The sequence below is a fragment of the Spea bombifrons genome, chromosome 7 (genome assembly GCF_027358695.1).
Source record: "Spea bombifrons isolate aSpeBom1 chromosome 7, aSpeBom1.2.pri, whole genome shotgun sequence".
NCBI classification, from domain to species: Eukaryota; Metazoa; Chordata; class Amphibia; order Anura; family Pelobatidae; genus Spea; species Spea bombifrons.
The window spans coordinates 37,396,523-37,424,505 of NC_071093.1; the positions used below are offsets into that span (position 1 = coordinate 37,396,523).

Below are 27,983 nucleotides of genomic sequence, written 5' to 3' on the forward strand. Positions count from 1 at the left end.
TTATTGGCTTAAAAAAAAAAAAAAAGATAACATACACAAAACTTTTTGCATTCAGACGTCCGTAAGACACTTTTCCCAAATTTCACGAAGTGATCCAACTCTGATTATGTGGGCCGACCCTGAAAAGTTACACTTCTAGTGAAACAGACACCGCGACCAGTTTTGCATTAAGTGCGTTACGTCGTTAAAGAACTGACGAGAACTGGTTATTTAACACAACACGCAAACTACACGTAAACACTTAGTAGCATGTAAAAAAAATTACGCCGTTACATTGAAATCCAGCGAAGGAAATGGAAAGTGCGATAAGGACATCGTGATTTCCGACAAACATTTACCCAAATGACTTCCTTAATGGACTTAAAGGGACACAACAGCCATCATATGTGCTTTAAGGTCCCTTTACGTTCACATGTGAGGACTCCTCCAGTATGCGTTTACAAAAATAATAAAAATTATCCCCCAAATACATTAAACCCCCTAGAATAATCTGATCCGTTCTAATCAGTATACATGTGTTATAAGTGCAGCGTGTTGTTTTCTTACTCGGTTGGGAGAGTTATTTAGTGAGGGGTCTCTATCTCAGGGGTACATTATTAGGGAACGTCAAACAATACAGCGGAAATGCGTCATGGACCACACAGCAGGAGAACTACAATTTATTTGGATTTGTCAACAACTCTTGGATGCTAAGGGGTTAAAGATACTAAAATGTGTACCAGATTTTATGTCCCAATAAAGTGGCTTAAGCTATAATGGATTTCTTTTATTAGATAAAGGTTCTAGAAGCTGGTACGTGCACCTTCTGTACATCATATCGGTTTGACTACATGGTCAAAATATCAGCGCCAGGTTCAGCGGCTCGTAGGGAGCGTAAGGATCACCGTGGTTCATAAACATTGATCAAATTGAAGGCAGAAAAAGCATACACAATGGCACAATCTTTTTTAGACAGAATGTGAAGAAAGGCACAGATGATTAAGAGGACTGAAAGCGCCCTAGAATGTGTCCTCTTGATAGCAGTTGATGCGTGAAAAGTACACTTTTCGTTTGGGTCCATTTTAAGTACATTGATGAGATCGCTGACATAAACGGTCTTTGTCTTCATGCAATACTAAAAAAATGGAGGGGTTTGGATCAAACAAACACCAGTGAGTGGCTTCATGAGGTGGATGTTTGACAGTCCTGATCCCAGGCTTTATGTTCGAGACTGTAGTGGAAGTCTGATGACCAGGTCATTCAAATGACTTGATTCAGGCTGTTTACTTCTACCCTTGATGTACTCCAAGGTTTTAACCTGATTTACAAAAAAAAAGAACTTTATGTAAAACCATAAACATCCATACATTTAGGGATACAATGTATTAATATTACAGTAGTGTGGAATATTCTGTAAATTGTACTTTACTTGATCTAAAGAACACTTACAAAAGGTTTTCAGAAAGTAAGGTCACGTGATCCAAAACTCATAACTAGGTTACCATTTATAAACTCAAATAATCTACTAATAAAAAATATACACAGCACTGTTTTTTTTTTAATTATTATTATTATTATTTTTTATTTAGCTGTGTATTTTAAGACCATGATTATTAAAACTACATTGATGGTGAAGAATATTCAACATACTAAAACTGCAATCATCCCACCATATCTGATTATTCCAAGCTGATCATGTTAATTAAAGAATTCTTACATGCATTTAAAAGGGACACCTCAAACGTATGCATTAAACATGGCTTAGGTCATCTATGTAAGATGTCACATCTGTAGAATGTCACCCCTATGTACAATTACCATAAGCTAATTTTAATTAGGGCTATAAATCATAGAATATAACATGAATATTTTAGAGCTTCTTGATCTAAGGAGAAAACTGATTGGCTTTTGCAATCAAGAAGGATCCCCCCCAATGTGGCAAAATAATAGCTGGGGGTTTTTTTGCCTTCTTTTGGACCAAAGGCACGAAGGATAGGTAGAAGGGTTGGACCTGATGAACTCAGGTCTTTCTTCAACCTAAATTACTATATTAAAATGATTATGTAAATGTGAAGTTCACCTGAGATTCTTGAAATCTATATAGAGAGCTTTAGTTGGCCTGAGTGCTCATCTAAAGTAAGTACTTGAGTGTGGTTGCCCCAGGGCAGCTGCCCCTTATTTTGAGATCCCTTAAGGTTTTTCTAAATCTTTTTGTACTCGTCTCGGTATTAAGTCGCAGTCTAAGGAAAAATATATTAAAAAACAGATCTTCCCATCAAAAATCTAGGAATTAAGTGTATTATGAAATATTTACCAGTTTTCCCCAAATAACATAATCCCCTCACCAATTCATGTTTCAACATTTCAAAGAAAGTTTTTTCTGTCCTGGATTCTTACATTTCTTTAGCCCACTTTCTTCTTGTATCACCAAGAAATACTGTTTAAACGACAAAGCCCGGTGTACTTCTTACCATAGTTTTGGTTTCGGCATATCCGTGTTTCTGAGCCAGATTCCAAAGGTTTACAGCCAGCTGATTCAGCTTATTGTTTCGGAGATCTCCGTGGGCAAGGATACTATTGAAAAACAGCAAGGCCAGTGAGCTCTGGCGCTTTAGGGTCTAGAAAGGACATAAAAGCAGATATTCACTAAAATTGGGTATAATCAGCGTTTTTGTCGGATGTATGTTAACACAAGTTAATCAGGGCTAGATTATTATTGAATTGAATGTTGCACCTTATTAAATATTTATAGCCAATCAGTTATTATTAACTTGCGGCAAGGCTGTTAACCCCCAGTGCCTTAACCGGCTAGATAATTTGGGAGTATTTATCCCATTAATAAATAAACCAGCTAAGTGAATAAATACATGATTGCCTTTAAATGTAGTCTTTACTTATGAGTCTGGGTTCAAATATGCAAGCTGGAGTATTACTTAGAATGCAATCAGTGTAAAAGCCTTTGGAAAGCCTATGTAGTCACTGCAAGAATCCTACATGATCTTATTTCAGACTCGGCTTACATGTCGCAGTCCGAGAGGCATTCACCGCAGCCGGTAATAAGCGTTAGCACTGACAAGGCAAAGAAAATGGGAATACTCATCACCGCCAGCAAAACTAAATCTATACGCAGGCCTTCACAAGCTGGTGCTGGAAAGGAGGTGGTCCGCTCGATTCAGGTTCAATTTAAGTATGCAGTGTCTATCCACCGGAATATAATGGCTAAGTGCCATAGGAGCTGACCTGATACAACAAGAGCCCGAGGGCAACACAATGAATAACTAGATCTGGATCATTAACTCATTAATTGGAGAATCAGATGTGACGAATATTAAAACTCAGGGAGCACAAATAAAAAAGCTTGTCTACACAACGAGTGCAAGTTAGTGGGTTAGGTTTTCATAATTCTTTTCCCTATAAATTAGACTCCCACAGGATCTGTTATGGTTTATTATATTTAGATGGGTTTCTTTCTTCAATTAATTGAAGTTTTTGCAGCAACCTTTGGTTGCCAGAAAGGTGCCCAATTCATTTTACTGGCACCCAAAAGGTAGATAGGTGGCCCTGTACCCCCATAACTAGGAAAGTATTGGAAGCACAAATAGTGAGGCGTAGAAACAAATCACAGGCGTTACGCAATAAAAAGGGATTGTGGAAGGTGTAAACTATTGGACACAAACACGTTTAGGGTAATGATATTTTCAGCACAACCTCAGGTTATCTGGACAATATACAAACTGATTGGCACCGTTAAGGCAAAACTCTAGAGCATAACAAATACATAAACTATATAGACGGCTGCTGAACTTTCATTGAACCCGCATGGAAATAAGTAGGACCAGGTTTGGTTCTCCACCCCTGGAGATGGTGACAGAATGTTAAGTGGCGTGTCCTGTTTACAAACTCTATCCAAGATGAAAGATCTGTGTAGATCATTCAGAAGCAGGAAAGCTACGAACCTCGTAAACCCCATTACTGCTCAAAGAGACCACAAGTTTAAACCTCAATCCACGTCTAACAGAAGATACTAATGTTCTAGATTACAGAGTACCACCTTCATACTCCTGGAGCATACTTGGTCAGATATGGTCAATCATTCCCTAATGGTGGGTACTGGAAAGGATGCTGGAAAGAGCGGGCACACATGGCTGGCGAATTACAAAAATATTTGTAACCACTCTCCTTTGCTAAATGGACAGGATAAGTGCTTCAAAACTTTTAGTATAGTAAACATCCCCAAACACTCTCAGTTGAGATAAACATGGAATATTAACACTTCCGATGTGAAGGACTAAGTAATACGACGCATTTTGTAGCTCGCGATATGTTGGTTGTACTTGTTCCTAAATAACTTTGCTCCAGGAACAAAGTAGTTAACTGGGATCGAATGGAATAACCTTTCTGCAATGCAATATTTGACATCTTAACTACTTAAACGCGGCTGTGCATAGAGGGAACACCGAAACTAGCTCATATTCAGTCCTAAGGGAGCCGAGACATAAAAGGAGCCCCTAGCAGGGACGGACGGTCATGGTTCACGTTATGTTCAGCTCACTCTGGGCGTCAGAGGACAATCTGTTTCCGATTATCCCATTAGGTCATGAGCTGGAAAACACAGCTGCACGTGCATTGTTTTCTTAGCCCGGTTTGTAGTATCATAACCGATTACCCCAGCTGTACATTGAACGACTGCGAGGGACTCTGCGCAGGACTGAATTTCACCAGAGGACTCCATGCGGAGATTGAACATTATCTCCCCGTGTGCCACATGGGTACACAACAACACCATGCAAGTTGACCTTACACTATTAAAGATCAAGTTAAATAGCGTACATGCTAAACATATTTAAAAGTGATACTAAAGCTATTTTAATATATACAATTAAGTTTTAATTGCAAATGTATAGGGCGGCTACTGCAGAATCCCCCATACGCATTTGCGTCTTTCCCCAAGTTTCAGCTATTATTCGTGTGGAAGAAATGCTCAGCTGAACAGATCTCCATGCACGTGACGTACCCAAAGCGCTGCCATTAAACCGTCATACCACGGAGAAAAAAAGCAGCTGCAGCTTCTTCCTCACGTCAGGAAGAACGTGTAGTAAGGTACTCTGTGAGTATCTTAATATGCATTCTTCTTTAGCGGAATGGCAGGAACATCCAACTGTTCCTTTAATATATAAACTACACACACATCATGTAGACATAGTAAGCTTTTCTTTTACTAGGAAACTTTGACAGAAGTCCACGTGGGCTGTAGAGAGGTCAGAAAAAGACAAACGAGTCTACAGTGTGTAAAAAATCAGCATTTAGAGTACTAAAAAATATTTATGGTTTTCCAGATTAAATGATTTATATAAAAAAAAACATTAGGTAGCTGAAATAACCGATTATCCTCTCTGCAGCTTAAAGAGGAAGCGATGATCAATATAACCGAATGTTCACGTTTTTTAAGACCACGGATCTACGCCTTTTTCACTTCTCCTGCAGACGCTGATCATAAGGAGAACAGATTTAGATGGAACGGGAACGCCTCACGATGACTTGCGTTACACATTCCCTCCGCTGCCATCATGTTTACAAAAGTAAAGCTCATGTGTCCATATCCAAAATCACAAGAGATGTTTCTAAATACTTTAGGAAACACCAGAGTGGTCATTACGGTTTGGAAGAGCTTGAAACCTTTGTGCGGTTAAACAGCATTTTATAATAATTCAAGATAAATACGTTGGATGCTTTAGTTTGACACAAGATACGAGACAATATATGATAAAAGTATTGCAAAGTAGGGTTAAACATTAATAGAGGGTTAACCTAAGGTAAGAATAAAATAAAAGATCTGTGAAATTGTTAACACACTACTTAGGGGAACTAATATTGTTTAACTGAAACACCTTTAAAGGCTGGATGCTACTTGATTGCATACTAACTAAGAAGCAGTCATATGCATGCCTCCAAACTGCCCAATTTTTCTAGAGACAGTCCCAATATTCAGGCTTTGTAGGCTTTGGGGATCATGGACAGTTTGGGGGGCTCTGATCTCCCCCCTGATTGTCTCACCATGCTGGGGAATGGAAAGACATCTGTGCTATTTCTGCCCCCACTTAGCAACCTTGCGGCACACATAAACTCAATGCCAAAAGGCACCCACAAGGGTAAGGTATGCAGGTAGTCCGTCACCAGCCATGCCTCCAACTACACCTCTATCCAACGCCTTACAAAGGTGTCCCATTAGGCACATATTGGGTTGAACTGTTGTGGATAAGCAAGCAAATTGTCTGAAATATTTATACCTTTTCCTTCCCAAGTGCCTTCAGATGCTCCAGAATTTGCCCGATGAGAGTGTCGCACAGTCTGTTAATTTCAGACAGGAATTTGGCATCTCCACCATAGAGAGCATCATTGGAGTCAACTGTGGGGAAGAGATGGAGAAGAGAGATCAGCAAAGCCTTCCACATAGTCAACTTTGTCAACGGAAAATATACATAAAATAACATTTTAAAAGCAACACTAGGCACGTTTCATAATCCTGAAATAATTTGTATTTGATGAGATTCCCCCTCAGTTTAAACATTACTGAAAGTCATTTACATGTATCATACCGGTCTCTCATCCAGTAATATCTATCAACCTGCACCAAACCACCGCTTCTTGATTGGCAATTATCTCAACCTGCAGTGGTTCACCAGTCTCCACTTAGGACATGACATTAAATCATGCCACCGTCTCATTACAAGGGTTTTCCATCACTAAAAGCCGCCCCATGTTCCCTTCCATTTCAACAACCTCGCCACATTGTTTTATTATGGATACGATTCCGCCATGCTGATCTGTCTTCTGATGCCCTTCCATAATGCGTTTAACAAAGTTCATTAAACTCTGTCTGCACAGTTAATTCATTTCCAATTAATACATTTAGAATTTAATTTATTTAGAAAAAAAATCACAACCAACTTTCATTGTTTTGCAACCTGATACAAGTGTGAGGACAGCCTTTAGTTTCATATCTGGATGCGAACTACTTCAGAGATGAGAACATAGGGGGAGTTGCAAGGGTATTAAAAAATGATGTCATATAGCAGAATTCTTTATTAAATTTGTTTTTCTTCGTGAATAACAGTCACACGGGAATCCCTCTTAGCCAAAGCTTGTCCGATAGGTGAATATAAGCATCTCCCACTGCACAGACATACAATTCTCAAAAGGCTAAAACCCTTCTCTATAGAACAAACGACATCATGTTATCCGGGAAAGCCAACATGTTTGTGTACAGTTCAGTTTACCGACAGTAAAAAGCTGTTCTAACAACCTTGTTGACTGTTCTATGGATTGGTAAATAAGTCGGCTATTGTTCCTAGATTTAGGATTTTCCAGATGAGTACAATAGGTACCGCAATGAACACAAAGTCAGGATTAGCCGAGCACACTGATGTTGTGTTATGTTATCGGGAGATTAGATAACTACAAAGCATTTTATTTTTCCCTGCATTACTGATACGCCAACATTAAGCACCAGCTGTTAGAAGGTCTTGCCAAGTTTGATTCTTCCAAGCAGAAACATCCCAGTGACTGATGAAGGTTGAAAACGGAAGGCTATTCGTAGAACAATAATCCTATACGTGCCAGTTTGTTACTGCTATTGAACGTTTTGGCAGTTGCATACTTTTTTTTTTCTTCATTTTTAATATATAATATGTATTACCTTATTTTCATTGATATAAGAAATAAGGCAAATCACGGCTTGTTACATGCAAGTCCTTCACTATGGCAGAGGTTTGCCCACCAAACCTGGAGCTGTAGCTGAAACTGAATATTTAAGCTCACCAATTTTAAAAAGTTTTCAAAAATAGTGTTTTTTTATCTAAAACAGTTCTAGTTTATGCGTCGTATAAGGTTTTCAGTCGGCTGTATATTAGCCATTTGTATGCTTGTTCTGTTCTGTTTGCCCAATCTACTAGACAAACACCTCGACCCCTTATCATACTGTGTATGGTAAATAATAGAATTGCTCAGTCAGATGGACAAATGAGAGTCTATGGAACAATAAGGGTCATTAGCACTGCCATGAAGAATTAACTGTTATTCGGGCAGGGAATGTCCCCCAAAATATCACATGACTGACAACAATGGCAGCCGCCACGACTGTACACATTTATTCAAACAAAATGAGATGAATCCAGTTTTTCGTCATTGCTAACCTAGCACTAAATTTTTCTACAAGGAGAAAAATGTTTTCCATGGGCCTTCTCCTTTAACTCTAACTTTGAAAAGGTCAGACAAGAATCTCTTCACGGGTCTTGCAGAGGGATTTCTTAAATGTCATCTCACCTGTGTACCTCCCAGGACCAACTCGACTCATCGATTGTACCTGCCTCGTACAGTTTATTTATTAAACCCATTAATGTATAGATAACACCTCTGCAAGTTGCACAGTACCTTTGTCCACATGGTAGAGGTAGCTCTCTTGACTGAGCCCTGCAAGCAGATGTAAAACATTGGTGTAGATGCGGATTTTATCATCACTGTTATCTTCCCAGGTATAATCCTCAATCACATTTAAAAGTCCTCGGACGAGAAACAGAACCCCTTGTTCTGGATGATCCTACAGGGAGAATATGAAACGTGGTGTAAAAATCTAACTTTAAAATGGTTAGAATACATAGAATCATTCGGTGACCTTAGAGGGTGTAGTTCAATAATCATTTACTGTTAAGAAGATCGGCATGTTCCCTTCGTTAAACACTTAGCGTTTTAATACTAAATTGTTTGTGGTATGCTCTGTAAGTGCTTTTTAAATTAGAAGTCCTTCTATAATATTTTATTTCTATTAGATTATCCTACAAACTTCATTTAACTAGATTTCAGTATTACTTTATTTCAGACTTCTGGACAAACCACACCACTGCACTGCTTTGGCGTCGTAATATGTCAGAGGACCATCTGACTGATGAAGGTCTATTGGAGAGTCCTTGTGGTTCTCAAGAAAGTACCAATAGAAACCTAGAGAGGAACCGACACCTACACAACTTTTATGATCTTTCTTTTCACTTAAACCATTTTCTTTCAAAACTACAAGTTGCAGGTGATTTATTCTCTAAATACGAAGTTAAACCTAGGTCTTTTTTGTGCAACAGAGAAATGTGGTACTCTAAACATCTCATGTTCTTCATATGAAAAGAGTCCAAACATCTCTTGGTTTACAAACAAAGAAAGCAGGTGCCTCTGTGAACTAGACTTAACTGTAACTTGGTTACTTACAGGAACAACCAGTAATGTGGAGAATAAGTTACTGAGGAACTCAAGGAGAAAGGCTTCAGAAGATTTCATTTTTCCATCCACGTTAATAGTCTTTGGCACTTCTGGGACAAGGCTCACAGCAGCTCTGAAGAAGGCATCGGCTGCAGACCAATATAGAAACATAAGAAATTCAGTGAATTGGCCAAAACCAAAGATTTCTCACCTTCAAATGAAGTGATTCATTTAAAATATATCCTGTATGCAACCTCTAGAGCCACTCCAATGTGAAATAACACGTATCATGAATATCATACAATGTATTGCACATGTAAGGGATGGTCATCTTTGGAAGTCACTTACCGGTATACATTTACAGGACACAGATCATAGGAGCCTTTAGGAACCAACCCATTGAGGGTCAGAATTCGGAAAGTGTTATGTGACCATGGAGAATAAAAATATTAAAACCTTTATACAAACAGAATAAGAACCTTTCACGGAGTCAGACATTTTCTACGGGCCAAATCCAATACCAAAGCAAGCCTTTCCATCCTCTCCTTCCATCCTCATTCACTTCTCTTTTAGACTCTCTATCTTTTACAGTTTTCAAACTCAAACACACTGCAGGGGCATTGCTGTGGGCAAAACCCCGGGCGGTACAAGTCTCCCACTCTCGCCCCTGCGTAAGGAAACGCGCGTTCCATTACGGAATCAATCATTTAGCATGGAATTTAAAGGCCGCAAAGATTTCTGATATCAAATGATCATCACAAGGATTAAGTGTGGGTGATCCGGCAGCTGTCTCTGCGAGACGCTCTATATTTATGTAATGAAAACAACCCATGTGATAGAAATGAATATTTCATGCATTATAAATAGAACAAATACCAAGGGACCTAAACATAGTGCCAAAGAGAAGAATCTCAAAACCATTAGAGAACTGCTATTTTCATTTCTTTTCTTTCTTGTCATGCACTTCCACGTTGCTATAATTATGCTATAAATATTTAATTCATCTTAAAATAAAGGCTTCGAACTATTTCCCAAAACTATCATTTTTATATTATGTACTCTCTACAAGTTGCTGGTATTAATGATTTGACTCAAATTGCAGAAATAGAAGAAAGCACTGATATCATATTTAAAAGACTGATTCGATGACCTCTGTGTAAAAGCTTTGCAGAAGCCAAACCAATTAGAAAAACTCGCTTAACAAGTAGGTCAGAGGAAAAAAATAAAATGTTAACACTTTTTTTTTTCCAGCACTAAATGTAAATTATAATATTTCTTTATATGAGAGTATGCATTACAGGATAAATCGGGTAACCTAGACTTTTCACTGTATACAAAAATACAAAATTCTACACCCAACTAGATTGCGGTGTAAATCACCCATTCAATCAGAGCGCCAGTCACTCATGAAAAACATTGCCCCAAATTTACATCCTCCAAGTTGGCAATTTATGCTGTAATACACATAAGAAGTCACAGAGATTAATTTCTATACATGAAATATATATATATATATATATATATATATATATACATATATATATATACATATATACACACACACACACTCAATTCAATAGTTTAGCAACCAAGTGTTGCACTGGAAATATAATTATTAGTACTGTCAAATTCTGACACCTCTCTGAGCTTCCTAAACTTTCGAACGCAGTTTGTGTGTGGGATCCTGGATACAAACATTGTAGGTTAGTGGAAGCCACTAACACTGAAGACACTGAGACGTTCCGACCCAAACAAGTGAAGAGAAATGTTAGAACGAGGGGTCAAATTGACTAGAGGGTTGGAATTGTTAAAGGCCAAAAACCAGAGGGAATTTAACCATTCATGGGATAAGCATGAAGCTATATGATCATTCACACTATCCACTTTTAAAGAGTGGGAGAATAACTGATGGTCCATGTGGTGATTAAATATAAAGCAGACATTGTCACAATCCAACCCAGGTATCAATCATAATACCCTTAAATTAGGGAACTTCAATAAAGATCCCCCTCCTTCTCCTTAAATGCTAAATCACTGGACACCGGAGGTAGAGAGAGATTACTAAAATATTTAAGACTTTAGCATTGATGATAGTCTTCTGGTGTCTTTAACATACGTCAGGCACAAAATATTAACTACAATATGAAATGATCTCAGTGAAATGGATCTCGGTAACACCCACCTCAAACGCAGCACACAAGCGATCTGGATAATTTAGACTCCATGTTAAAGAATTAGTCTAATCCCAATAGAAATCCCGGATTGCGTATTCTGCTCAAAGGTCCGTAGACATAAGAACATTAAGACATATATATGACATATATATACACAAGGAGTTCAATGGGACAGACATGTAGTCAAGGGACCCTTCTCATATAAAGAGAAAATACGTACACCCAATCTTAAACATTAATATTTTGTTTTAACTCCTTGAGTGCCAGAAGATTGAGGAGTACGTTAGAGGCTTTCTCCAAAACAAGGGTGTTGAGATCCAGGCCCCGAAGGACGCAAGCTGGCCAGGATCTCAGTAACTCCTTGCTTTGAACACATGTGATTTCAATCAGTTCCAAGCAGCTTTACTGAGCCGCTAGTGCTCAGGCTGGGATATCCTAAAAATCCTGGCCAGGTCATGGTCCTCAAGGCCTATTCTGACTTTTAATCATCCAACATGGGAAGAATTGGAACACACATCTGATTTTACAGCAATTTATTTTGTTCCTGATGTATGGGCAAAATATCCGTGCTTTGCAGGGACTTCTTTTGTCCTCTCTGCCCGTGTCACAGTGTCCAAACACAAAGAAACCTGCAAACAGAGGTCTTATTTCACAAAAACGACAGCGTCAGCTCCCTGAATCAGCAAAATGACACTGGGAACTGGAATGTACTGAACCAGAGAGGAACATCGCAACTACAATCAGTAAAGAGAAAATCATATAAATCACAGAGCAATTTATGTTCTTGATCAGAGACTGGAGCATAGTAATATATAAATGCATTTATGGACTGGGGCACAGTTAAAAAAATGTTACTATAGCAACTGATGCAAAGGTCTAATCATCAACAACATCCCAGTTGGATGGCACGATGATAAGACCATTGGCTGCCACTTTGTATATATCAGACACTAAGTGGTGTGCCAAGTTAAGAGCCTCATTATTCTCAATTCCTTTTTCAAAGAAGTTAGAATTGTGTCAACTGCATGCAAAAAGGTGCACTTAAAGGGACACCCCAGCCATCATATGCTCCGTATGTATGCAAGAGCTCAGCGGTCCTTTAAATTTCCATGGTGTTCTTCCAAAAGCATTGGCCTTTTCCCCTCAATTCCGCTTGGTCACTTATCTTGCTCTGTTATATATATTTACAGCCTGGTTAGCCTTCCAGAGGGTGTTGCTCACAACACTCGGCCACATCAGCCCCTCGTGTCATTCCTTCCATGGTGTATTTCAGAACCCGTGATATGGAGGCATACCTCCCAAGTGTCCTAAAGGCCCGTTTTTTACTCTAATCACCAGCTTTTCCAGTAGCTTGGAATATTTGCTTGTATAGTGTGTCTAAATGACACAATAATGTGTACAGGGGAACAGAAAATGCATTTATAAATTAAGCCGTGTGAATAAAATATATTAGTCTTTTCTTCTAAATGCTTTAGTAATAGGTCACACTCCTTGAACTTCTGAAATGTTGGGCGGTGTGTAGGACCATTAAAGTAATAACAATTACTCTGATGTGCGTTTGTAAAATGTCTATGAACAGGTTTATATTTTTAAGGTAGAGAAATACCTATTTTAGTGCTGCTCTAGGTTAATAATTTCAATACTTGAAAAGCTGAATTAGGCCCTAACCTTAATAGGTCACTTCTTTCCAACTTCAAACACCGAGATAACTGGCGCTTTGAGGAGTCTCCTCTGATCTCTCCCAAAGCCAGTAAAAAACTAATCTCAGTCCACGTATTAAATTAATACAGGAGGCGGCTGTGGACAAAAATGGTGGACCATTGTGGACATAAGCGGTCTGTAATTTTTGTTGGGAACAGACATCTAAAGCAATGCTCACCTTGCGAAAGACACTGGTTTGCTAGAGCCACCTGGCCGGAGTGGAGATACAGATTAAGCCGCGTGAAGATACTGGTCAGGGATGGAATGGTGATGAAGCAGAAGGCAACACAGGCCTACGTTAAAACAGAAGAACACGCTAAAGATACATATTACCTGCATGACCAACATGATTTTAGCAGAACGGAACTTCCCTTCTTAAAATTAACTACAATTTCCGCTTTTGTTGTTTTTTTGTTGTTGTTGTTTTAACCCTTAAAGTGCCAACCATGTATGCAAAACATGGTTGTCAAAACTGGGCCTAGATCAAGGTCCAATAACGTGTCTCATACTAGGTGGCACTCCTACTCCCAACAATCATTAAGAAGACCACGTGGCAGGGCTATTTGAACATACATTCAAGAGATCCCACTTACCCTGACAAAGGAAGCAGTTTTTCTGGAATGATTCCCTTTCATAACCTTTTTGGTTTCCATGGCTAGTCTGTTCACACTCTGAAAATGCAAGATGGTGGAAATCAGAGGGAATTTAAGAGCGATTTAAAAAAATCATCAGCTTGCATTTCAGTTACCATTTTATTAGCATTTTTATTTCACGCCTACAAACAAATACATAACAAAAACCTATATTTGTTAAAAGTATAGAAATTATGCACAAAAAGGGAAGGAAAAATTATTGCTGAGGAATTACAGAAAGGCCAAATACTTTTCCCCCGGAATGGCAACAATTTGGGAATAAAGCCAAACAAGTTTTTTTTGTTTTTTTAAATTATATAAAAAAAAAAAATGTAATTTTAAATCCTAATGTTTAACCTCTAATTCCTCCAACCATCTAAATCTAATGGCAGTCCACAAGAATATAAACCATGATAATATAATTTACATCTTGCCAAGCCCATAATATCTTGGCCAAGTTCCCCTGTGCATTGAGCAGTGATTTGATTGTGGCACAGTTCCACCTATTGAGAGATACTACATATGCAAATTCCAAATCCAGAAGAAATGCCCTCAGATTTCAAATGATATATTATTTTATACTATATACGTCATATATACGTTAAAAGTAGACTACACATTTTGTGAACAGATCTGGGGTGACATCTTTATATTCATCTTTATATTGAAAGAAGAAGGGGGGGTTTAAAGTGGTTCTTACATTTTATAACTTTGCTGACTCCAGTGCCCGAGAGGTTCTGTGTATCGCTTAAGATATATTTTGAGAAAAGCCGACGCCAAAAATAATTGCGACTGGATAATATCACTGACACATGTAATTCACCAGAGTAAAAAATATATATATTTATTACCTTACAGCACATGGATCAGTAAATTGCTTATAGAACAGGGTAATACCCCAGTGGATAAAACCATTACTCACATGAATTAATTGAACCAGAACAGGCTCCAGATTACAGAACATCGATCTGGCCTCCACATAAAAACTCAGTTGCTGCTCAAAGTCACGCCCAAAGGAGACCTTGAGATACAAAGCAAGGAAAAGCAATTAGGTTATCAGGTCTCGGCGGTCTATGATCTGTAACCAAAAAAATAAACGACGCTGTTCTCCAGGATGCTTCCTAAACATACCGCGTCCAAAAGACTTAGCAAATCCCAGAGGATTTCCAAATATGATGTAAAAGAAGCAGTCAGTCAGCTACGACCTAATACTCAAAAAAAATGCTTATGGATCAAAGTTTGGTAGAATCTTAAATCTGACATTTTTCCAAATATTTTAATGCTTCGTTCAATATACTAAGTAAGCCTATGTAATGGTGTGCACATTTAAATATATATATATATATATATATATATATATATATATATATATATATATATATATATATATATATATATACACATACACACACACAACTACTAGGAGTAGTCTTCTTACCTTCCAGTTCTCAGTATTTGGAAGAACAAAAACCATGTAGTTCTAATAACATGTTTTATAAATAGTATTTTATCCAAGATTACGTATTATTCCCCCCTCGCATTAACTTATTTCTCCACTTTTTTTATGTTGCTATTCCTGTTTGATTGCATATAATTGATTTCGACGGTCTTTGTAAAAGGTAGGAAGGAGAAAGAAAACTAATGTGTTAGATCAGCTTTCATAAGTTAAAACAGCCCCTTACCTTTAAACCACAATTATCTCTGTAACTATTACATTAATGGTGGAATAAAGAACAACAATCTATTATTTACTAAATAAACTTGATTCTGCTGTGACAGTTCCACTTTAACCCACTCCACTGGGAACCAAAAATGCACCAAAAAGCAGATTTTAAAACTATTCGGAGATAATAACAGACAGGCACATAGAACTGCTGTAGGGAATTAAACTAGAGAAGGCAGATTGAGGGTGTAAGACTGATGCTCGTGTGATGGGATATTAAGCTACAGTAAGGTTTCTGTTACCATACTGCCCCCTACTGACATACTGCGGAGCTGCATGACTACCCAATTCTATAGAAGTTAGAATAACCTCAAAAAAGGGCCGTTTATCTCCAGTAACAGATACATGCAGGTATCCGATAAAAAAAAATTGTTGCATTCGTACAAATTTCTTATTTTATCTATAACATTGAGCATAAGTCTACTTATGGGAAACAAAATTTACTTTCAGAAATAGTATTATGTGTACACAACAGCGTAAACACACAAAAAACTGTTCTTAACCCCCTCATGACAAAGCCCGTACACGGTACGGGCTCACAATACATTACAATATGTTGTATTTAAAAGTGTAAAAATGCAGCATTAGAAACAACATTCCAAATACTGCTGAATGTACAAAACTTTCCCCCAAAGTTTTTTTTTTTTAAATTAAACATTTAACTTCATTGAAAGCCATGGCTGGAAGCACTTAATTCTTATGAAACATATAAGCAAGCACTGATAGGTTGTTGCCATAAAAAAAAAAGATTCTTTAAAATTTTTTAGTGTTCTTGATGTATTAAAAAAATAATGCAATGGCAGATATCTTGCCAATTTCTTTTATAAGTGGAACAGCACCTTTAACTGCAAGATATTTTATTGTAAATTAGTTTATCTGTGAAGTAGAAAACAGAAGATGTAAATAGGTTCACCATTCGTATGAAGCCATTGATGAGATGGGATAGCATTCTCTTTTCATCTTCAAGAGTCAACGCACTGTAAAGAAAAAGAAACATAAGTGTTCATTCTTACACAAGCTATATTCTCTCATTCTGTCACAGCATCATTGATATACAATATACACATTGCAACAAACTACATTATGAAGATATACAACTTCTCCATTAAAACCTGTGCACCAATGTCATGACTGCCTACAGAAGCGTTACTAAATGGCTCGAGTTGATGTTGAACTAGAATATCTATGATCCTCAAACATCCTTTAATTGGCCTAAAACCTGCCGAGAAACATAGACGTTGTTCTTCGACTATCTCTTAGATGCTCCAACAGTTGGTGAAAAATAAAGTTGTTTCTTGTAGACCAAGTAGTGAGAAACCAAAGCTGAAGAAGATGTCCTGGACAGTTCAGCCCAGTGCACTCTTCTGAAAACCTGTAGTTTGATATATGGCTATGTGGATGAGATGCGGTGATTTTTGTTTCTTCTGCCTTGATATTTTCTGTGCTCTGCTGGCTATATATGTAGTTCCTTACAGTAATTCTTTCACTGGCCCCCTAATGCAATAGCGCTTCCTAATCCGCTGTTGGTATACATACATACATTTATAAAGCCGTGGTTAGTGTAGCCAAGTAGCCCATGTTTACCAAATGCGTGCCTTTTTAACAACTGCGTTACTCCATGCCACTTGGCTGGGCTTAACATCCGGCATTGAATGTCCAAAATCTACTCCTAACTCCTGTAAATGCCGTGTAGTCACCTTCTGTAAATACGCATAATGAAATTTCACATTTGGTCTAATCACCCCAGAACCCAATAGTAGAACGTGTTAACTTACTTTACAGAGTCATGCATCGTTTTACACACGTGAAGCAGAGCATTGAGTATAACAGGATCCTTCGTCACCTCTTGCTGGTGCCTAGTAAAGCAAAAACGGTTACAAAATAATAGAAATTGGTAATATTTAGGTCTATTAAAATTGTTCTAGGAATCACAAGACAAGTCAGACTCAAATTATCAAGAGGTCCAGCGGCCTATAGCAAACTGTAAAATGCATTGCTACTTAAAGTGGCACGGTAATCATCACTAAGTTTGAGAGGTCATTGGGTATATGGTAACTTACAAAACAATGTATTTTTAAGGGAATTAGACAAAATAAATTGCTCACTTTTAAGCTTTGCATTTCTTATTCGCAAACCAAGACCTCGACAGAAGTTTGGCAGGTTATAGACTGAGTAGGCAGCAAGGGAGACATATGGTGTACGAGCTGCTAGGACCATGTGCTACTAGAGTCTAAATCAGAGTTTGCCAACATGTTGCATCATTTTGCTGGCTGAAACAGGACTGAGAAGTGTGGGGATTCAACGACTACTGTTCCATCAAACATCGTATGGCCTCTCAATGGCCAAGCTGAAGAGGGAACAACTCTACCCAACACCTACAATTCCAATCGGTGCATCTGAAGCCTAAAGGTGCTGTGGGTAACCCCAGATAGACCTACGAATACCTTTCACTTATTAGAACACCTAAAAGTTCAGACTTACTTAATAAAAGCTTCCATTATACACTTGCAGACTTCCACTCTAACACTCTCTTTCTGGAACATATCCAAAAATGGCAGAAATTTCTCCTGAAACACCAATAGAATGTTTTTAATGAAAAAAAAAATATATATATATTTTTTTTTATTAATACACTTAAAAAATGGAAAAATTAACTTACCACAGAGAAAAGGATCGAGAAGTCGTGGAAATGAGAGATTACTTTTGTAATTACAGACTGTAACTGGAATAGAAAAATGAAAATCTATCATACTGGCTGTACATTGCAGAAGAGTTTATACCTGGCTATGGCCGTTACGGACATCGAAAATAATTTTAAGCCTGGAGAAGACCAAGCCTCCAGGTCGTAGCATTAGTGCACAGATCCACATTCTCATCTCATTTTTGCTCAGCTCTTTTCTCATTTCTCTTTGCAGATCCAACCTTTAAAAAGAGTAGAAGACTTCTCATCTGAAACGGGGGCTATTTGGAAAGACTGAGACTATGTAATTTCCTTCAGATGACAATTTGTAGTAGAAGATCACTTATGTGTTTGTTCAGACACTGGTAAAAGTGGATGTGATCTTTTTATTTGCATTCATCAAATGTACTGTGCACTGAGCTGCTCACAACGGCCACATTGATTTTCATGCTGGTCCACTACAATCTATTACTTACTAAATAAACTAAATAAGACAGAATCAAGACCTCATCATTGGCTTTTTTGCCTGATAATTATTCCATATTTGTTGTTACCTGGGGATATGCATCTTCAAACGCTCGATCAGGAGTCATGTGTTTGATGACATCAGCTAGAATTGTGTTCACTTCTCGCTTCTACAAAATAACAATGGTCAAACTCTCAAGGTTTTTTGAACAAAAAGAAACTGCTTTGACTAGTACATCAGCCTGTATGCTCTTATTATTTAAATCATTGGGTGCTCTTGAAAGTCACCTCACTAACACTATACATTATGCAGGGCCAGCTCAGCCATTCTAGCAGATACATTTGCCAAAGGTGGCCCTTTAGTGAACACAGTGAGTTATTTAATATAAATACACTGCAATGACTGCTTTAGTGAATAAACCCCAATGTAGTTACCCCAGCGCACAGCGTCCTTACCGTGAAATGCCTGCATGTATACTCAACCCACACTTCTGCGCAGTTAATGTAATCCTTAAAAAAAAATAAAAAATGAAATATTTCAGCAAGACAATACTTTATTTTCCTAAAAAAAAAAATTAACACGGCCAGGATGAACATCACAGAAAAATATGTAAACCTAAAAAGGATTCCCATATCAATGATAGTCCTTTGTATACAACTGTGTACAGGGTGGTCTTCTTAGTCTTTATGAAGCGGCCCTCCAATACACTCTCCTATTAGAAACTGGTCTATGTGCGGGTTTTAGTTGAGCATTGCATGTAGAAACATCCTACAGTATAGTCACCTAGTATTCTCGACAAACTCATTGCATGGCAGATATAGCAAATATTATATGCGTTATAGATAATGGACATATTTATTATTCCAATGCTTTCTTTAAGAAAAATACCATTTTAATGTAATAAAAAAGATTTAGTGTTAAATATACACATGATAAATTAACCCCAGACTTAAAGTCTAAGTAAACCAAGATTTTTTGCAGAAAGACAGAAAACTCAGAAGCTGCGGAGTTTATATAGCAAATCCTCCCACTAACCCTGATGATTGACTTATTTCATAGAACAAATACCTGTGGGTTTCTCAATTTGGTGATCACCTTCCACGCTTCATTTAAAATCTGAAGTCTGTCATTCTCAGGAGGATCAGCCAAGGCGACATTTAATCCCAGAGAGCGGAAAAGTAGATGCTACAAGGAATAGAAAACACTAGTGAAATGCAAATGTTCACACAAACATCATAACACATCATCTATGGCTGGTTTGTTTCAACGTGGATGATGCCATTCTGATCGACATCATCGCCAGCAGGCCTGCACAGAATAACATTAATATAACATGCTTTTCTTGCATTTTATTTGCATGTATTTTTTATTATTTTATATTATGCCATCATATGGCATGAAGCAGCAAATCAGCGGAAAACACTGTTTCTCACTGTTCTGTCTCTCTCCAGCTCCCGATCATAGCGACGAGAGAAGCAGCGAAGAGAGACTAAGTGCTTACAAGCACTGCTTTTGTCATCTGACTGTATCAGTGGATGTGATTGGATGTAGAGGTGATCACAGGCAAGGAAGGGCAGGGGATCTGCCATAGACCGACTGCCCCATGATCACAGCTTCATCCTTTAGGGTTATCTTTTCATGGCGTATCTGGTGTGTCACTAGTATTTAAGGGGTTAAAGTGCATACAATGACTGGAGTCTCCCTTTAAACAATGTAATGCTGTGCCTCACTCAAAGATTAGGCTTTCTCCAGTATTACGAGTGGACATGGTCTTGCGGTAATTAAATACATATGTGACATTCTGGCAAGAAAGGAGATTATTAGTCATCCAAGGGAATACTTGGCTGTTTCACATAACAGGGATTTATGTGAGTCATAGTCCACTGCGTCAGAGAAAAAGATATACCTTAGGGAAGCCAGACTCATCGCATTCTTTAATCATGGCGATAAAATCCATCGATCTTGCAGCAATGAACTCTGCCCTGAATGCAGACATCACGGAATTGAGCAGCAAAGCGCTGTGGATGGAAATAAAGTGCATATTCACATTAAACAACAAAAAAAACTGTATTTAAGAAGAACACCAAATAACCCCCCAACATTTCAGGTGACCAAACCAAGGCACTTGTGTTAGGGAGGTGTGACAAGAGGTGGGGCTGCCCCAGAAGTAGGCGGTGTTGGAGGCGTGGCCACCTGGCTGAATAACCCCTTTACGATGCTGTGACACTTACTTGTTTCCGAGCTTCTTGCACCGTTCCATCATCTCTGTCAGCAGAACCTAGAACATCAACGATGTAGATTAGCGAATAGCAGCATGACTGGAAGAACGTATAATATACCGATTTATACCAGGAGTGGTGGATGTTGAGGAATACAAAATTACTTCTTATTTTATTGATAAGAAATCACTTCAGAAAAATAAAGAAAGAAATGTGATTATTATAAAGCCAGATATTGATACTGTGTATGAATCTGGAAAAAAGGTGAAAAAAAATCTAGGCATGTATCCAGGTGATAGATTATGACATTCCAAAGATGGCTACTGGTTTTTCAATTATTTATATATATCATATACACACACCATATGATTTGTTTCCTTTAGCATAAAGGAATCATAACCACTATGAAATGCATCAGCAAGAAACACTGGATGGATCCTGGTGAACACTTGTGGAGGTAAATGGCATGTAGATTTTAACCTGTTAAACAGATGTGTGTACACTCATATAGCTGGTGAAGACATTAGATAATGTACTAATATGTTGTTTGTGTAACCAACCAGAAGAATCATTCCCACACCCATCATCATTCTCTCACACCGCATCTCTGGATTGCGTTTCCGAAGTAAGTTCAACTTTACCTCGGGAGCTCGATAAGCGATACATTGCAATATCCAGTCTATCGCCGGAGAGTATAAAGTCAGGTAGACTGGGATCTCCACCCCTTGTACTGCCAGTTGGTTCTGTACCGTGTCACTGTGAATCTAAACAGGTGACATTAATTCACATCAGATGCACAGCCATCAAATTAAATAAGACACAAAGAGCTATAATACAGAAATACTTATTTTTCAGAATCCCCCCATTTTGTAAGAGTGGGGTGGGGCACCACATTCATTTAAAGGGATTCTAAAGTGGATATGATGGAGGAAGTGTCCCTTTAAATTTAGTCAGTCTTTCTGGGCACAAATATATATATATAATATGCCCCACATCGTGGCATGATTTGCACCTTGTTATCCAAAGACCTAATCTATGGAGCCAATCTGCCCCAAAGAGCAATTCTTGCACCTTAGAATCTTATTCAGAACAGCCTTTATTTTTAATGGGGTTATACTGAAACACCAAGCTGATAAAAACATGTTTATAATTATACATAATATGTTACCTACTTGTTTAAACGTGAGTAGGAAGTCAAAAAAGTTCTGGTTGAGACTTTCTTTGACATTTGGAGCCACCTCCATTCCAACCTGTAAAACAAATATTCAGAACATTACATCCATTGTATGAGGCTTTAATCAATCAATACACGTTAGCAATTAATACACACTAGCCTTACCCTGCAGAGATACGCTCTGGCGTAAACAGCAACCAGAGGATCTCCGATGCCTTTAATCATGGACGTTAGACGAGGAAGGCTCTCAGATATTCCTCTGTTCAAACAATAAGTAAAAAAATCAATGTTATGCCCCTAAAATAATCCAGTAAGAATACTAACAAAAAGTCTAGCAATCCAATGATGATGCCAAATATTAAAAAATGACTAATCCAATAAAGTATAGGCACCATTAGAATCTTACAACCTGCTCCTTACGTTTTAGTCAGAAACTTGTTGCATTTTAGGATTGCTGCTTCCACATAACTGATGGAAATTGTTAAGGATGTAGGCAAAGATGAGCATCAGATGTAGACCATTTTTGTCAAGAAAAAAACCTAGGCTTTGGTGCAAGCAGCAAAACAAATTCTAACTTAGAGTGACTTGTACCATATGAGTCACGGACAGAAAATAAATATGGTAAAGATAACACATTGGGCTAATTGAAATGCTTTGCACTGAAAGCTTTTGGGACCACTTAGGTCTCTTCTTCAGGCATGATATTTTTTTTAAAAACCCAAGTGGCCCCATCAGTTCCTTGATTCCCTCCTCAGTGACAAACATACAAACTGGCACTTACACACTGATGCTAGCATACACACACACTTATGCCAACATACTCCATCTAACACACATTTACACATACACACTCATGCTAACACATACACAATCACTAACATATATACTGCCACTCTTTTACTCGCTCCCTCATTCTCTTACTTTGCCCTTACAGGGCCTTCTTTCTAGATGCTCGCACACACTGTAACATTGCTTTGTGTGACCCCACCACATTCAAAGTTTTTTGAAGAGTTTTAGACTGGCCTGCGGGGCAATTGTCCCCCTCGCCAGCCCGGCCCTGATAACGAGTAAAAAGGAAAATGTAAAGCAGTAATTCTCACAGAAGGATACAATCTAGGAACAAGCTCCCTGATGGACGCAATCTTGAAGAACCAATTTAAGCAGGTCTCCTTTGCAGTGTCATTCACATTGTCTGGTGAGAACTTTGCTGTTGAAACATTACTATTTTATTATTAAACTTTACTTGTAGAGAACAAGCAGACTCTTTAGCGTCACCACAATAGGAGAATATTCAAAATAAAATATTGTTAAAATTAACAATATACAAAAGTAACAATAACATGAACACACATAAGGCATAACGGAACAGAAAAAGGGGACCCTGCTCATGGGAGCTTACAGTCCATTAGGAACATATAATAATTGAAATTTTACATATCTACAAAGGTCATCAATCACAACCTGCCCGCCTGACTTGTCACTCGTTCCATTTAAACAAATCATTAATTGCATTCTCTTGTATGTTAAGCAAATAACCCTTAGCAGATCTAACATTGCATTCTTTGCTTTGAAGAATTGATCATATAAAACCAATTCAGATACTTACAAGAAAAGTTTACAGTTTCTATGGCAACATTCTATGGTTTCAGACATTCAACAGAACTAGTGGTGTTGTCGTTAACATTGCACTTAGTTATAGAAAGTGGAAAAACATCAGCTAGGCCCCCCAGACACTCATCTGTAATACCTAACAGGGTTTCTTTAGACTACGAGATGTAATCTATCGGACCTATTTACTTAATATTTACTCTCATAGAATGGACATTAGACTTGCTTCACAAAACATGCATTATCTGCTACTAAATTTTACTTATAAAATGCAATACACCAAAAATGAATAATATGTTTTAGATTTTCATTACCAGGCAAGGAGGTGCGATTTTCCGTGCACATGGACAATATCCGCTCGTATACAAGTTTCCCTGTAAAATAAGGACACAATTTCTTAAACAAAATAAATCCTTAATTTTAAAAGGACTAATTATATGTAAATGCCGGGTTTCAAAAGGCACAATATTAGTTAGTATTAGTACAGTGTGTTAGTATTTGATCACTGAGATATATTACTCCAATGCAATGCATCCTTATCAGCCATATTTCCAAAACTTACCAAATGTATCAAGAATATCGGTTATCAACACAAACTTGCTTGGGTAGAACTGGATCACTGTGGTGTCTGATAGTAGCTTTGAGCACTGAAAGGTATAGAAGGTTTGTATTAAAACAAACAGACCCATTCCCACTCTTTGAGAAATGTTTAAGAAAACACCATGATTTTAAATAAAAATAACACATATCATAGCTTCAACCTTCAGGGACTTTACCTCAATAAAAAGCTTACACCCCAGTGTTATCGGGATGATCTATAAACACATTTACTATATTTTTACCTGGATAACTATTTTTAACGCTTTGACTTTCTGATCAGAGGCCCAGGCATCCTTTAGGGACTGGTTTAGCTCCTCAATGCGGCTGATGTAATCTTGCTGGGTTAGATTCAAGAGTTCCTTCTGTGATCCCTGGAAAAAGATTTAAATACAGAATATGTTCATTGATATATTATATATATCATATAACAAAACGGTAAACTAAATATACTCTATTTACAAGGACCCTTTTCATAAGGACAGTTTTTATGTTGAATTGCCTGAAACAAAAAAAAAAAACAATTGAACAAATCTTATGTAAAGTGATAAATGTTTTGTAACTACTCCACAAACTAGTTAGACAGATCCTGCTGATCATCTACCAGTCTGGACCAGAAAAATATAAACAACCCCATTAAAGAAGTAGCATTTTCATATAGTTTAACTCTATGAAGGGTGCTGACACACATTAAGTGACTAGGAAAACAAACTAACATTTGGTAAACCATGTAACCTATCCACTGACAGAATGTAGTTACCCCAAAAAGTGCTTTGTACTCACCTCCTCCAGGTCATCCAACTCCTCTAGCCGAGTTCTCACTTTTTCGGACACTGCGGAGCCTGGTGTACTGGCTTTAGCTAAAAGATATAAGATGCATTTCAGTTTTCACAACCCCCTGTTTGCTGTTACTGGTTTCACCACACTGAGTGGATTCTTTACGGCAATGCTAATGAAGCCTTTAACGTGTCCATGCGGCTGTATTGTGTTCATTGCTGGTTCTTACCTTTATCTGATCCCATGAAGAGATTCTAGAAGCAAGGGGGAAAAAATCCAGATTATAAAGGTATCATACATTTGTTAATATGGAACCAAGTAGGACAAGCTGGACATCACACATTGACTCACTATGGAGAGCTTTTCAGTGGTGGTGTACTTGGCCAGGATCTCACCGCGTTTACTCGACCACGGCTCAAAGTCACTACCAACAAACTCTTCGTTCTCGTGCTTCTTTCTGCTGCCCTCCTGAATAAACAAAAATATTTTATAGCCCAAGTTTAATGTCAAGTATTTATAGTATTTGCTAGGAAACTGTTTTCTGTTGCTAAAACTAAGCATTACGGTGTAGGACATAGAACGGTACAGAAACCGATACTCAAGGTATCTCACAAATATCTATTGCATTTACAGAGTAATTGTTTTTTACCATGGCTGCCATGACGGGCTCAGCTGTAGCTGCAAACATAGAAAGAGGGTCCGTTCCATCCAGGACTGTACTCAATGGATCTATAAATGAATTAGAGGAGCAGGATGAAGAATTCGAGGAGGTGCTTTCTTTTCGACCTAATTTCTTGGTTTTAGATTCTGTGACCTGTACAGAACAAGAAAATAAGAAATCACAATGGACTGAAGACTTACCCGCAGATTAATTGTTTATAAATCATATTTAATAGATTTTTCAGTTTTTCAAAAATGACCAAAATATTTAGAACCATCGTAAAGTTAGCTCTAAATGTTCCCAGTACTAGTTTGTCATCTGATACAAGAAGACCTGTGATGTCCTGAAAGCTTATTTTTTTCCATGCTGGCCAAAGGTATCCTCTTCCAACTAAAAGCACATCTTAAATATTTCTTACTGTGCTGACAACTACCAATGTCGAACTAAAATGTGAGACTTTTCTTTAACCAGGAGCCATGGCTTCTAAAACATTAATGGTGGCACAACATGTTTACAAACAGACCCATTCTTGGTCCCTAGGAAATCATCTCTTATATGGTTGCTAGGTTTCTGAACTCAAATTCAGAATCCAAGTCTTTGCCTCCAAAGTTCAGAAAGGAGACAGTGAACTCACCGTTATGGGTTTCAAAGGATGATAGTCCCCATATTCCACAGCCACTCTCTCCAGCCTGCATGATTCTATTTCAGTGGTGTAATTTCTCTCTCGGGAGTGCCTGGAAAGGAGGAGAGACATCAAATGTCATTTAGAAAGTCACATCACATCACCCGGGCACTGCTTCCATGTATGTGGAATTTACTGTAATTAATGTAATCAAATGCTGTTCTCATGAGTACACCGGGAGTGCCTTCAAGGCCTTCCATAAGGGCTACAGAATCTAAGATAACAACTTCTGGCGGGCAAAGGCAGCAAGAAATGCTTTTCAGCGGTTTTCTCTCGGTTACCGGGCCTGGAGGCGAATTGAGTTTCTGAAACCACTTAACCAAAGCTTTTCTTGCTGCGTTTCCTGATGGACCCAGATAGGAGCGGGAAGCTGAGAGGGACAGCCCCGGGTGCTTCAAGGACGCCAGTATCTACGACAAGGATATTTAACGCAATGTCCTTTACAGGCCCTGTTGCTCCATCGCTACGGGGGTACATAAGTGTGAACGTTGAACTCACTAAAAAGGGCCGTTCATGGTCATATTCTTCCAGCATGACGTGAACTGTTTGCTACGCAGTGTCTCCATTAAACCAGTGGTGTTTCTCTTAGATACGCTAGTCTACTCCTGGCGTTCAGCTGTTTTGTGAGGATTCACATGCTTTCAGTAGACCGATTCCAGACGGACCTGTCTGTGCCACTGGATTTCTAGTCAAAAACAGCAGCGGGCTATAATATGGTAATGGGAGAAGCCACGCTGCTCCATATAGTGCGTCACACAAAAACACTCCGGGTGTCCCAGATGAACCACATAGAACAGGGATGCCAATAAGTAACATCTTAAAAATCACATTTTGAAAATACCCTCTCTTGTTAACCAGACATTTTACTTCTCTATGTAACCTCCAGCCTTTTATCTCTCCTTCTCCCTTTACTTCTTCCCCTCCATTATTTAACCCCTTAAAGCTACGCTTCTATAGCACATTATTTCCGATTTACATTTCGTAAGCGGTAATGCTACTATACATACGTATCCCAATATTTAAATACCCAAAGATGAACACTTTCCTTTAGCGTGCGGATCAAGGCGTAGGTAGGGTACAGGATTTCTTCATTTGTTAAATTTTTCTGCATGTATAGATATTTATGGAACTGATCAAGGTGTTGAGAATAATGCATGTTATTTACATGATTTATTTCTTGCAGACATATTATTGTGGCATTAATCTCAGAGCTCCTGTAAATGAGGGACATCAGGGAAGGAAAGATGGGCAGAGGGATTTAGGACTGTCCCTCCTATGGAGACAACTTTATAGGGACGCTTTCCAATCCAGCCACCATCACCCCTTTCCACCCTCCCGCCCTTTGCTACAATACAATCAGAAATCCAGAATTACTATGCAAGCTAGCTCCTCGGTATCAGCTTCCGCTATCCAGACCCTGACATCACACTCATCAGGCGGATTTTCGGTCTGCCGCTACTAGTCGCCTATTAAACAAATCGGAGACATCTTAAATATGAAAGTTAGTGATCTTACGTAACTAATCGCACTAATAAAACAATCAGAAAAGATGATGTCTCTCACCACTGTATTGAAGCCATCTTCAATATCATGTGATTTCTCCCCGTCAACTTTCACCTCTCACCTTCCGCCATCTTATGGATGGCGGAACGTAAAACTACTCAAAG

At 38.2% G+C, this 27,983-nt stretch overlaps 1 protein-coding gene across 1 annotated transcript; it reads right to left on the bottom strand.

The window, feature by feature from the left end:
* Nucleotides 1-943: 943 nt before the first annotated feature.
* Nucleotides 944-27,962, bottom strand: VPS35L (VPS35 endosomal protein sorting factor like). Its single transcript, XM_053470770.1, has 31 exons — nt 27,880-27,962; nt 26,269-26,368; nt 25,623-25,787; nt 25,325-25,441; nt 25,203-25,227; nt 24,980-25,056; nt 24,442-24,570; nt 24,162-24,246; nt 23,914-23,973; nt 23,102-23,198; nt 22,412-22,459; nt 22,157-22,250; nt 21,990-22,067; nt 21,459-21,581; nt 20,830-20,876; nt 20,505-20,616; nt 19,667-19,783; nt 19,054-19,107; nt 18,687-18,767; nt 18,112-18,174; nt 17,934-18,019; nt 17,228-17,308; nt 16,366-16,429; nt 14,652-14,750; nt 13,691-13,768; nt 13,276-13,390; nt 9,232-9,371; nt 8,410-8,575; nt 6,267-6,385; nt 2,451-2,597; nt 944-1,297 (listed from the first exon to the last, which is right to left on the bottom strand). Exons 1-31 carry the CDS (start codon nt 27,906-27,908, stop codon nt 1,199-1,201), a joined length of 2,895 nt encoding a protein of 964 aa, XP_053326745.1. The 5' UTR covers nt 27,909-27,962; the 3' UTR covers nt 944-1,198.
* Between the last annotated feature and the right edge of the window lie 21 nt (nt 27,963-27,983).